Here is a 14,351-nt window from a genome sequence, read left to right as displayed (position 1 = left end):
TTGTAAAATTTTTTTTTTTTTTTTTTTTTTTTTTGTGTCTCATAATGTCTAACAGTGGGAACACTTGGCTGTGGAGGCACTTTTTAGGGGATTGTGTTTACGGAAATTTTTCTCTGTCAGTATTTAAGATTGAGTGTACTTCAGATGGAATACAGACATGTAGCTCTCGCAAAAAGAAATACAGTAAACAGTACATAATCCTTTAAATTTTATATGAATTAGTTGTTTCACAAATCACAACATTGTGGTCTCAAGGGAAAGCATCCTACAAATTAGCAAGATTAGAAATCAAGAGTGTCCTTCAACTAAGGCAAGGTAGTTTTCATCTAAGCAAGACGGAGAACATGAGACATCAGTTCAAGGCTACATATTGCACATTATGCACTACAGTGATCCCAAGAAACTTAGAAGTTTGAAAGAGAAGATCATTGATACATGAAAGAGGCACACATTTTGTAAATTCATCCTATTACAACTGGTCAGAGGCATAGATGTTAGAACTATGATTGAGTGGGGAAGTAGCTGTCAAAGCTGAATGCTAAATCAAACTTACAACCAGTACTTCTAAAAATCCCATGCAAATGTCATTAATTTCTCTGACTTTCCTTACCAGAGATAGATAAGTGAATATTAGGTAAGAAAGTTTCTAGCCTGGCCAATCTCAAAACCTCTATCAGTCTCTTCCATTTTAAAAAGGATATGTCATAAATAGCCCACTTTTTCTGCCACACGGGAAACTCTTTTCTAGGTAACAACAAATCAGATTTTTGTTTATGAAATAGTATTTTCTCAGGACTGACTATTTATTATATTTCTGGAATTTTCATTTCTCAAGAGTTTTCTTCCTTTCAGCCTCTGTGCACCTGGAACCATGGCTTACAGGCAACATGGCTTACTAGGTAAAAGCAATGGGACTCTATACAGCATTTCAAGGTAGTCTTCCTAAAACATCTTAAATCACAAGTACCAAAGGCAAGTAAACAAATGTGTTATAATATTCAGAAATATTTGGTTCCAGAAGGTGTATATTCTGACCAACCACTGTCTTGCCAAATCTTTGTGAACCTTTGAAGCTGAATCATGCTCCATTTTAGAGTGTTGGCTCCTCTCTAACGTGGAGAAATACAGATAGTTTGACTAATTTGAACCAAAAATCTCTTTGATCATAAATATTTGTTCAGCCTATATTAGTTTGTTTCAGCTGTACCAATGCCTCTTTTTTTCACCATAAATACCATAATGACTGGATTTACAGCCAGAAATGTCCAGGAAAACAACCTTTTTGATGGAAACAAGAATACTGAATTGATAGTCAAAAGCTTTTATACTTGAGGCTTGAGTTTAGTGGCTTGAGTTTCACAACAGCTTGAGCCGATCTAAGCCTGAGCTCCCATAGTCGCAGACTCAATTTCACCTTGCACTAACCGCATGTTTCCATTTCTGTCCTTACACTGACACCAGGACGTATGTAACTGCATGCTATACTCAGGAAAAAATCTCCAACCTCTCGTACCCCCAGCTACCCTTCAGCTGCGTCAGCTGCCTGAACTGTTCATCACTCAGTTGTATGGTTGTCAACATGCATGTAAAAGGAAATATACGATTGCATGGCTGAGATAAGAGCACCACACTAGAGTGGAGTTAGATTGACTTAAGCTACTATGCATCTGCAATCTATAAATGAAGTTGCATGCTACAGATGAGCTGATTTAATGACTCGTAATTGCTAAAAGGGTCTTCCTAACCAACAGATTCTTCTCTTCCTCCACTCAATACCTTGTTCTTCAAGAAACATATCACCAGTAAAACCTGCTTACTCAGCTGGATCTCTCCTGGGTCGCTAGGAAGGAGGAGAGGAAGAAGGAAAGGCCTAGAGATGGTCCCTGTTCCTAGAGAGGCAGTGCTGGATACTGGACACCAAGTCAAGGCAAAGAATATTGGAAAACAGGATTTTCCTCCCTGTTGCTCCTTTCTTCTACCCGTAGCTCCTGTTTTCTGTTCCATGACCATGCCCTGGGCAACAACAATCACAGTAGAGAGCTGTGCTGCACAGCCTGAAAGAACCTATTTCAGCTCCTCCTCCATAGCTTTGCTCTTCAAGCAACTGCCCACCTTTGTGCTTACACCACAGAATGTGAAGATGTCAGCCTCCTCTCTGAACTCAGGGGACTGCAGGAGGAAAGAACTCATGCCACAACAGGTGACCCAGCCTTTGAGCAGCTCATCACAACATCCTGAGGAATCGAGACTACCTGTAAGGAACCCTTTTGTTCTTCAAAGTTCTGCTCCAAATTCTAAGATCTTGTGTTGTATAATTGCATTTCTATTTCAGTTCACGCAAGGTTGTTGGTAAAATGAGGTAAATTCTCCACCTAGAAAACTTAAAACAGGAACATCTTGGGTACTAGAAATACAATTTCTGAAGAATCATGAGAGGCCAATAGTTTCTCCTCCCCACATCATTAATAGAACCCCTCAGTATTTCTCCGCCAGCTCCTTCACAAGTAGAAGAGGGTGTGGATTCTCCCACCTCTACCTTTGCTGTATTGATGGATATTCCCTTATTACACAAATTCAAAACCAAATGAATGCACAACCTGTTTGTTTGGGTTGCACACACATTGATCTGTGGCATGACATATTGACCACTTATTCACGGTACTTCCAAAGTTTTGCCTGTTTTCATGGTTCTGCTCTGGATTAATTTCTTTTCTTTCCCTCTCCCGCTTATTTATCAGTTGCTCCATTGCTTTTCAAGATAGTTGTCCATTTTACAGTTAGTACCCAATGCTACCTATTATTTTTGTGGATTTCAGAGGCACAAACGCAAATGCTCTAAGTCTGTACAGCTGCCAGCTGCAAATATGCACGCAAGCCTTAGGGAGTCTGCTTTCTCAGACTGCCGTTGCCAAGATATTTACAAATAAATGGACTAAATTAATCTCTCGTGTGACTCTTTTGAAGCAAAAGATTTGGCCCAGTGTGTTTAAAGAAGGTTATTTAACTGAAGATTTTATAATCAAAAGTCCACAAAAATTACACCGAAAACATTTATTTCAATATATTTCTCACACTGTACTTCTCAGCTCTTCAACTTTTATGGTTGTTTTTTCCCTGTTTTCGTTCTGGTGACTTCCCTTTCTAAAGAAACAGTTGTGTCTGATCAGACACGATTCTCCATTTTCCAACACAATTTTCCACTAATTTAAAGATTCACCCTTGAAACATGGTGCCAGTATCTGTCTTACCACAAATTTATTCTCATCTTTATGAATCTAATGTATAAAAGATAAAGAAAACATGCTCTAACTTTTGCATTTTTGCTGAAGTACCAAGAGCTGACAGAAGGTGATATGGTGCATGGCTTTTTGCTGAAAATGTCGGGTTAAGATACATGTCCATTTTGAGTACTATCCTTCAAGTAAGACCTGGATCAACCAGAAAATGTCCAGAAGGGAACAAGAACAAGCAATCATCTAGAAAAACATTTAAGAACAAAGAATGAAAGTGCAGAGGCTAGTTCAGCTTTTAAATACAATGGTGACAGAGAGATATGGTATTGTCTTGAATTTTGCTGAAAAGAGGACAAAGGAAATCTCTTCTATACCTTTGAAAGAAAGAACAACAGAAAAAAAGAACATTTAGCAATGAGATTTAAGTTAGACACTAGGAAAAACTTCTTAGCGGTATGTATAGTAAGTATTAGAATAGATTGCCTAGGGAGGAAGCGAAATCTCCACTGCTGGATTTATTCAAGAACAAATTAGACAAACATCTTTTCATAATGATTTAAGTAGAGTTGATCCTACCATGCACAAGGGATGACCCCTGAAGGTCCATTCTGGACTTACTTTATGACTGTACATTCCTAATTTTTCAACTTGTGCTGAAATGTGTTTGGCACTCCTTCGCTTGTCATAAACAAAGGATTTTTGCTGATCTCACAGTTCCTGTCTACACATTTTCACCATTACAAATCTCTCCATCACAGGACCTTACAAATCTATAGACTCTTTCACAGCATTTTGCAAATACTGAGCTAAACCTTAGGATTTTGTACCGCAAGTGATGGACGTGAAATTCAGTAAAATCTGGCAGACTCATCAAGCAAGCTGCAGAGCCAAGAGTTTCCTTTCCAGCCTCTCAGTTTGTACTGTAATTAGTACAAAATTGCTGTTCTCCCAGGGAACAGTATGACGTTCCACATAGGACAGGCGGTAATTTCTGACACGCTGATGCGTTTGGTTTACATTGCAACATACAAGCTGTGAGTGCTATCTTATATTGCAAGCATCACCCACGTCATAACTGGATAGAGACTAGTAAAAAAGCCTAGAAACCAGAGGAAAAATAGGGGAGGTTTAAGCCAAGTTGTCAGTGAAGGAGTACTTGGGAAGTCTCCCTTATGCTAAAGACATTGCTAAAAGCTCAATTTAGGGATAGTGATGGAAGAAGAGGAATGCTGGAATCTACTGACTGTTCTCAGGGTAATTTTTCTATTTTATCCAAAGACTCTTAAGTGAGGAATAGGCAAACAAACATCATCACGCTACGTTATGAAGTTTATGATTTCAACCTACTTTTCTTCTAGGTAATTTGCACTCTATTTCCTGTTTGAGCTGAGTTCAAGTAGCAGGACTGGAGGTTTTTATGGGGTCATGTACTTAAGGAACTGTGCTGGAGCATGAAGAAATGGATACAAACCTTCCCACCGAACCAAGGTAGGCCTACAACTCACCTTCTGGGAACCTGACCACATTTTGTGAAGTTAATGAAGAGAGAAAGGCACAGTTAATTGTTCCATACAGGTACTTGGCTCATCGTTAATGATAAAAGAGAATTGCTGCAATTCTGAATTACTGAATGTGACCCTGTCCTGGAGCCATGTCACCATCTACTGCTAAGAGATATGCGCAATGGAAGGTTCAAAGTCTACCTGTTATTAGTATGATATTTATGGCTAGTAACTGCCGTCTCTTCAGTCAGAGTCAGAAGTTAATCCTATGGTGAGGATCAGTAATTTAAACAGGCCATAGGCCATGGCATGTGAAACACTGCCTAAGAACAGAACTAAAACCAAATTTAGGAACCTTATAATACTAATAAACAAGTATGTCTCACTTTTCGGGCAGCGCAGGTGCAGCTAAAAGCCCCACTGTTTCATTGCAAAGCACTTAAAATTTGTTCTCAAGAAACTAACCCCATTTGTTGCTTGCAAAAGCTCTGTGGGTGAGCACCTAGAGCTCAGGATGTTGTACCTAAGGCATCGTGGATGCAGCACAGACCTGAATGTAAATATTATTTATATTATCTCACTGTTACAATCATCCTCACAGAATTCTTGTTATACATAATGAAGTAGCATCTGTATGACAAAGTATTTATTCTGTATCATTCTGTTACTGCCCTCTCTACAATGGCATATGGGCATTCTCAGCAAAGAAGGTTTTACTGTTATCTTGTAATAATTTTCAACATTAATTATTAAACTTAGAGGGCTAACCAGTAAGGTATAAGTGATGATTTATTTAATGATACGTTGCTACTCAAAACTGCATCAGTTATAGCAGTTTAGAAAAATGTAGATATTAACTGCTTTGAGCTGGAGAACACTCATGAGAAATCTAAATGTCAGTACATGTCTTCAGGTATAGAACAATTCATACAGCAGATTAGCACAGGGAGAGGAAACTTACTTCTTCTTCCTCCAGTCCAGTTAGATCCCAGAAGTAACTCAATCTCATCTGCAAACGCTTCCATTGTTCAAGGAACATAGTAGCTTTTAAAAAAATAATTTAAAAATTATAAAACCAACGCACTACAGTGCATGCTTGTATTACTTATAAGTCCCAACTGATATTTGAATCCCGTTACGCTAGGCCCTTTATAAATAAGCACTAAGAAACAGGCCCAGGCCTGCTTTCAAAGAAAGAACACAAGCAAAACATGGAAATAATAATTACTCTCTTTTTACAAATTAAATACAAATAAAGATAAAACATGGATTGCCCAAAGGCATTGGCAAGTTCTTGTCAGAGAATGGAACTGAACTCATATCTGCTGATATCCACTCCAAGAACATCACATCATCTCTCTTAGTTTACTTTGAGACACTCTATAATTCATGAGTACAAAGCATATAATGAAACAAAATATAACAGTCTAACTGGCCAAACAGATTTTCCCTTTTCAGGGTTTCTAATCATGATGCATCAGTCAGAAACATGTGAAGAAGGCTGGTGTAGCCTCTTACTGAAATAAACTATTGATACGTATTTGTAAACTAAGACCCTCAGTAATATGTAGAAAATAATGTTCTTTTGCAATATACTGTAATGGTACAGTTGGATGGTTTTGTCCTGCATAGACATGGTGATTTTGTTCTAATGGACTGGCCAGTAGTTCAGTCTCCTAGTGTTCCTTTTCAGTTGTCTCATACTTACTGTCTCCTGACCTTCCTCTCATAAATGCTGTTTCCTCTAGACAGCCCTGTGCTTAGTTGCTTATGATTTATGCACTTAAAGATTTATTAGAAGCAACCCTTCTTACTCTTGACTTATTTTCAGGTGACTATATCAATACTAAATCAGTACATAGGAACTAAAACCAGCCACTATACCAATAAAAGCTATACCTGCAAACAACTGTAGACACTCTCGCTTATCTTATTATGCTTTGCTTCAACTTTTCAGTTGGTAAAAAGGGGATTGTAAAAACATTGTTAGGTCACAGCAGTACTTACATTGCTTTGAACATAGACTACTATTAAAATAACCTGACTCTTACAAGAGAAAGTCTGTTCCAGCAGTATGCTACGAGTGTTTTCTGCACAGGTATCCTCCCATAATGTAAGAAAGCAATATAATTTCAACATGGGACTGCCAGTTCACTGAAAGTAAACCCAGACATTAAGCAATTAAGTTGCTATCTCTGCTCATTCCTTACAAAGGAAAAGACATATAAATCTATATTTAGCATGTGTTGAAAACTCAAGGGTTTATGGATATCCTAAATATAAAAACATTTGGTTGTTTTATAGGGTCCTATTACTCATTCCATTTTTTCCTGTTATTCAAAAAGCCAGTTCCACATTTAGCTCTGTAAGAACTTATTTGGCTAGTTGCAGTAGCTGTTCTGCAATCAGCAAGTTTACACTGACTTACACTCACAGAAAAACAGTCCCTTACATTCCACTGTTCTTCTAGTAAACACATCCGACAGCTGAAATTCAGCATGCCAGAACACCAGTGACAGTAAGCACAATTAGTCAGGCATTACCCTGTATTTTGTCAATATGGTCATTTGCAAACATTATTGCTGGAATCACAAAGATACTTTATGAGGCATCAAGTTCAGCTAGTAAAAGCATGATTCCTTTCAAAATACTAACCATGTAAGTCATCCGCCTTTTACAGAATGGGAGAAGGCAAGCAGGATGACATACTTCTTGTGCCCAATACCATCATGAAATGAAGCCAGCTCAAATTACCGTACTTTGCTCTTTTAAGTGTACAATTCTAAGTCATAGGACATGCCAGTTTCCACACCCCTATGCTATAACCTAGAAAAAAAAAAAACGTTCAGGCAACCTTTACTCAAGATACTGTGAGGCAAGCTGATTAGCTGCATGAATGAGATCTGTCGTTCAGCAGAATGAGCTCTAGATATAATCGGTACAGTGTCCTAGTAGTAAGGCAGCAAAATTTGGTGTAATCTAATCCTTAATAGGCAAGCTGGGCAGAGTTAGTAAAGGATACTTTATTTCACTTTGCTGTTCTTTGTGTACCACGGCTGTATTTTCTTGCACTGACAAGCTCAGTTACCATGGTCCCAAGAACAGACTTTTCCAATCTGTGGGAAACATTTTTTGGAGGAAGGCTACAGCTCAGAAAGAATTTTGTTATTCTTACATGCCTTTTTTTAAAAAGCAATGCATATGGAACTTTTGTTCCTTTCTGTTCCATTACAGATTCTACTAATTTATCTTACTGCAAGGATATATCAACAAATCGCTTTGTACATTGCATTGCTGATGCTAAAATACAATTTTTTTGGATGAGGTTGCATGGAAATGATCAGTTGCATGGATGCAAGTTTACAGGACACATTCTCTGTCAGGAAAAAATTATTTACCTATGAATGAGTAAATGTATTGTCATTCATACGCACGCTGTCCAAACAGCTACGCTGAAATTTGGGTAAGGCAGTGTATTGCATGTTTCATGACAGCAGATAAACTGGGACACCTTATCTGCCAGTCTACTCTGTAACTGGCAGCAATCTGAAGTAAGAAAATAAGTCATTGTGAGAGTCTACAAATTTATCATATTTTGCCATTTCTCTCAGTCATAGTGCTTACATATTCTCTAACTTCTGCTGAAGAGTTTCCAGGAACTGATAAACAAAAACTTCTTGCTTCATGATCTGTTCTGTCTGCAAGTTCCTTAAAAACCTGATGTTATCCATACCCAGTATCAAGCTACCACTCAGTCATTTCTAAAACAAGCTGTAAAATTTTAATAGGATTGCAAATTATAATACACTGACTGATGAGGGATAGCTATAGTACAATAATATATTTGCTCAACTTCATATTAAGAATGAAAATTTCGTTTTGAATGAACAGGGAAATAAAACATCATTTTACGGTAGCTTAACTTAGCTTTCAACTTTCTCAGTAAAGAAGTTCTAGACTGAATGAGGGCATAACATCCGCAATAATACATGCAAGCACAGTACACACACTTTTTCAGGGCAGAGGTGAGGCCAGAAACAAAAAGAATACTACAATGCATTCATTAGTTTTTACGAAGTGTTTTGATATCCTCAGTGAGACAGGGTATATTTGCCATTAAAGAAAACCAAGCTTGTTTAAACTGAATACGTTAGAACATGTTATAATTAAAACTATAATAGTCCCATTGTTCTTGGAATCCTATAAAGTTTTGATAAAATTACGTGGCTAAGTTGTCCCACATGGAAGTGCACTCTGCTTAAATTAAACCCTTTCAACTTCCTGCACCATACCAATCCCCATATACATTCTGGCCTCAAATGCGGGTGTTAAAGGGCCTTGCCTTGTCAATAGACAATTCAGAAAAATAAAGAAAAACATGGCAAATGTGAGAAGTGCCATTACACAAGGCAGTAGAGGGAGAAAGGATACATTTTTTCTTCCCTGAACTACCCAAATCCTCTCCATTTATTCCACAGCTTGTTGCTGACAGCAGAAAACCTTGTAATACTGTTTTCTCCAGTCTCAGCTCAGACAGTCCCTCACTGGTCTTCTGAGGCTTCCTAGCTTCGTAAAGACATAGGTATCACATTCAATCTAATAACACTTTATTTTATGTAAGGCTACTATTTGTTCTACTACTTTCATTTCTGTCAGGAATCCAAAGGTTAAATGACACTTTTAACATGCAGAGCAGTACTCACCCCAGAGAGCCATAAAGATGGAGAAGAAGACTGTGGCAGGATTGTCGAATAAGTGGCTAGCTCGAGCAGTAGCACAAGCAGAGCTGAGGTTCCAGTAATCACAGGACTTGTCACACAGGGGGCACATGGTGAAGGCATTGCGTTCGTCACACATTTCTTTACTATGAATGACAAGTGCACAAATTCTTATAGTATTACAACTCAGAAAAGAGGGGTGTTCAGTCACGATATCAAGCAACACATCATAGCTAGAACAAGCTATTTGCAACATATGTGGCTTGTAATTGCAGAGAAATGTGTGTTTCTTCAAGGCACATTGCCATGCTCTGGGATATTAAAATATTTATAGATACCTGTGCTGATTTTGGCTGATATAGAGTTAGTTTTCTTCATATTAGCTTGTATGGACTATGTTTTAGATTTGTGCTGAAAACAGTGTTGCTAGTACAGGGGTATTTGTGTTATTGCTGAGCAGTGCTTACACAGTCATGGCCTTTTCTGCTCTTCACACCACTCCACCAGTGAGTAGGCTGGGGACGCAAGAATTTGGGAGGGGACCATCCAGAACAGCTGAACTCAACTGACCAAATGATGTCATGCTCAGTATATAAGCTGGGGGAAGAAGAAGGAAGGAGGGAACATGTGGAGCGGTAGCATTTGCCTTCCCAAGTAACAGTTGCACATGATGGATCCCAGCTTTCGTGGGGATGGCTGAAATCTGCCAGCTGATGGGAAGTGGTGAATGAATTCCTTGTTTCGATTTGCTTGTATGTGTGGCTTCTTGTTTTACCTATTAAACTGTCTCCATCTCAACCCATGAGTTTTCTCACTTTTCCAATTCTTTCCCTCATCCCACTGGTGGAGGAAGTGAGCAAGTGACTTTGTTGCTGGCTGAGCTTAAACCTAGGACAGCACCTTACCAAAAGATAAGCAGTGAAACACAGCAACCAATCTAATCACTACACTGTATTAACGAATTAGTGAAGATTGCATAACTGAAGACTGAGATAAACCGCACTAAAAGAAAATGACAAAAACACAGCCAAAGTGGAATTTGCCATCTCTACAGTCAGTTACATGATTTGATACAGATCAGTTTAAATTAATGAAAAAGAACTCTGAAGTGGCCATAAAGGAAATTCTGCGCTCTTGACAAAACACACATTTTTAATACGGTGGCACAAAAAGCCATGTCAAATACCATGCTACTTTGTGCTTCAGGATTGGCCTTGTAAGTCTTCATGAACGCCAGAACCAACATCCAGACATGTTGGTAGGTTTGTGTCACAGACAGAATACATCTGCAATGCCATTTGCTAGATACGCTAGGTTTTGGGATAAACTGACCTCCATGTAGTGAATTTAAAAGACTTATACCAGTCAAGAGGCTCATTCTTAGCAAGGATGTTATATTTACACAACATTTACCTTGAGATTCACCTCTACCTTGCATTTTATTTGTGGAGTAATGACAAAAGCAGTGCTTGTTTTCCCAGTATAGGACTTTAAGACCAATTCTCATTTGTACCACTATCTGCTATAAGGTTTTGGCTAAGTTTTTCAAGTGTGACCGGTTATTTTAGGCGCCCCTTCTAACATGTTTTAAAGGTGTTCAGATATCATGTGCACAGTAGTTTCAGGAAATCAGACAACTTTACATTGCAAGGTTCTCCAATTTGAACGATGAGTATGGATGTGGTATTCTTGGTCTCCATAGTTCCTTTTTTTTTCTAGTACAGAGTGCTAACCCAATTTTCAAAAACAACAAAGTAGGAAAAAAGACCCCTCCCCACCTCCCCCAGCAATAAGTCTTATAGAAACTAGAAATCTTCCACTTCTGCCTCGTGTATTCAGATGTTAAGTTGTATTTCTTTTCCCTCAGTTCACAACATTTGTTCAGTTATCTTCTGGAAAATGTGAGATCAGAGACTTTCTTACAGATTTTAAAAACTTTGAAGATTTTATTCCAATTCGTAGTGTTATTTGTTATGTATTTATCCAGTTTCCAAAAATTTAAAAAAAAATCACTATTGTTATGACTTCAAATGACAACTATTCAAACTGTAATATTAATATGTTTAATATTACATCATTTGAAGGTATACAGCTGTTTCCAGCTATCGTAACTTTAAAGTAATGCTCTCTTCTATTTCAAAAGGCAGTAGAGGGTGCTGCAGGTACATCTTAACCATAAATCCCATTTAAGTTTAAATGTTAGGACAAGTTTTCCCACCAACAAGGACAGCCCATCAAGCTTCATTCAGATCAAGGTAAGAAAACCAAGCCTGGCTCAGATGTATTGTTATTCATCATTTACCTATCGGTATTGAAGTCCTACTGCAGCAATCCATTTTAAAAGTTGCCAAATCATTTGAAGGAATGCAGGAACTGCTGCAACAATGGGTGACCAGCAGTACTAACAGAGATAAAACAGAGGAAATGTCCTTTTTCATTTCACTGAGAAGCAGACATTAACACCACTATGTCAGTTTGGCAGGTTTTGTTTAGTATAACAGGCTCAGGACACACAGCACAAAAAAATCTTCATTTTTTATAACTGTCAAGAAGGAGAATGCTATGGATAGCACATATGCTAAATCTGCTAACTATTATTCATCTTACTTGTGCAAATAGCTTGATTTTGCTAAGAACAATGTAATCCAAGAGTACTGGACAGTATATTTGCATTAACTTCAGTGAGTTCTGCACGATGTCTGTCTGGGAGAGCATGGAGATATGTGCATTTATAAAAAGAGTATGGATGTCATAAAAAAGAACTTACAATAATGCAGTAGACTCACTGAACATCTATGTTTCAGGATCTGCAATACTGAACAGCCAAATGTGTGTCATTCAAATGACTTATCTACTCCATGCATGTGTATTTCTACTGCTCACAGGGTTGTTAATGATACATCACTCTTCTTCGGACACATTAAAAGCAATTTTTGTCACTATGGATTACAGAAAAGTAGTGTCTTATAATTTTCAAGTAACAAATTATTGATCACAGAGAAGCTTACCTAGGAATGTCACTCTCAATGGTTATACATCCGTAAAGAAATACAATAATCCCAACTACTGAAGAAGGAATGAGGAATTCTGTATATAAACCCAGCCAAGCAAAGTAAAGTCCTATCTTTTCTCCAAAATACTTTCTGAAAGAGAAAAAAAAAGGGGGACATGTGTCAAGGGTGTAGCTCTCAAATGTGTTTTAAAGCTTCTTAGAAGCCCCTGAAAGTTAAAAACCTGTTTATCAAAGACACGCATGAAAACTCTGAGTATCTTGAAGTCAGTATCAAAAAATGAAGGGGGTGATTTGGACAGTTTGGATTTCTCCTTTCTGAGAAGTTAAAGACAGTCCTGTGTCATTGTAATGCACACTTCATATCTGCTCAGGCAAGACTGCAGCTTTTGAATCTCTTAAATGAAGTCAGCGAAATATCCCTTACTTCCATCAGAAGTAGCAGATTTTCAACCAAATGTTTCACAAAGAACACTGGAAAGGATTTGGCTCTTCAGAAGAGTATCTAGATATGCCATCATTCTTTGCCTCTGCAGTCCTCCTGGATTCATTTGCTGAGAGTCATGGAAATGACAGCTACGGGAATATACTGATGACATCCTCCGGTATCTTAAAAGACTAATAACCTTGAATTGCTATTAAAAAAGGAAGGTTTACTTGCACACTTAGCACTGGCTTTTCAGAAAGAATAAATATTTTTGACAAAATAACAGTCTCTGCACAGCTGGTTTGAAAAAACAGTTTCTGCTCTGAGGAACACTTATCTGTAGATGTTGATACATATGTTAGTCAGACCAACATCTTCATGACTCACACTGCAAGAAGTAAACTAAGCATTCTAATGTACTGTTAGGAGTCTTTACAAATACTGCAAACACCAGGAGCTTCAGAGAGCTCAAGAACTCACCATCACTAACATGAAATTAGAGATAGATAAAAAGAAACACAGAAACATTTCACAAGTCAGAGAATAAGACGGAACAATGCTGGACAACAGACAATAATACAGAGAGCACTCATGGTATGGCATTGCGTTTGAACCAGCAAGATATACATTCACAATGTGGCAGTGGAAAGAACAAAAAGAATTTCAAGATAACAGGTCTAATGAAAGAAAGACAAGACTTGCTCCTCATAAAGGCTGAATACAATCCTGCTTCGATCAAGCAGATTGATTCTGAACTCAGTCACACTAGAAAAGTTTTACCCAAGCTTAGCGCTCCAGATTTAAATTATTCCTAAAGAAAATGGTTAAATGAGGGGTTTGGAGGACCAGAATTTCTTTTAACAGATATGATTCTATTCTGACAGAATTTAATGATGAACCTCCATGTCTGAAGAGTTGAGCTCAAGTCCTTTCACAGCACCGTAAGCAAAAATGAAATTTTCTACTCCAGAAACCAGGTCTTAGGGACAGGCTGCTCCTGCTGCAGGAGAGACAGAGACAGGAATGCAACCAAGATAGAGAGCCATGGGACAATGAGACAAGCTTCCACAGCAATTTCCAGCTCAGGTAAAAGGACTAAGGGTAGCGGCAGTGCATTTTTTTTCTTTTATTACTACAGTTCCTGCTGTTCTCACACTATCACAGCTGCAGCTAACTTCACACTTCTAGGCTCTCACGTAGGAAAGTAGGAAGTGTGGTCGTGCCTGTTTCAGTGTTGCCGTATGTGAGTGCCTATATTTGCTTATGTCTAACCAACCTCTCATCCTTTAGGAAGGGTACATGCAATCATAAAAGGGAAAATAGAACAGAATCCCATTAAGGAGATACACAGACTATGTCATCTTCATGTGATAACAGACAACCGGCACAAAAGTGAGGGAAATTTCAAGAATCTTCTGGGAAAGTAGTACAGCCCCTACACTTGACATTTGCAAAGCTATC

At 38.1% G+C, this 14,351-nt stretch overlaps 1 protein-coding gene across 1 annotated transcript in view; it reads right to left on the bottom strand.

The window, feature by feature from the left end:
• The window catches only part of ANO2 (anoctamin 2, calcium activated chloride channel), a gene marked incomplete at its 5' end in the record, with an annotated part of 115,618 nt that extends 103,022 nt beyond the window's left edge, over positions 1-12,596 (bottom strand). Inside the window, 3 exons of the mRNA XM_010132534.1 lie at positions 5,697-5,779; positions 9,439-9,599; positions 12,462-12,596. Of these exons, the coding sequence (XP_010130836.1) occupies positions 5,697-5,779; positions 9,439-9,599; positions 12,462-12,596 (379 nt within the window). The remainder of the gene's footprint in view (positions 1-5,696; positions 5,780-9,438; positions 9,600-12,461) is intronic.
• Between the last annotated feature and the right edge of the window lie 1,755 nt (positions 12,597-14,351).

Source organism: Buceros rhinoceros, unplaced genomic scaffold (assembly GCF_000710305.1).
Source record: "Buceros rhinoceros silvestris isolate BGI_N320 unplaced genomic scaffold, ASM71030v1 scaffold3390, whole genome shotgun sequence".
NCBI lineage: Eukaryota > Metazoa > Chordata > Aves > Bucerotiformes > Bucerotidae > Buceros > Buceros rhinoceros.
The sequence above is the reverse complement of the archived record's forward strand: the minus strand, read 5'-3'. Positions and strand labels throughout refer to the sequence as shown.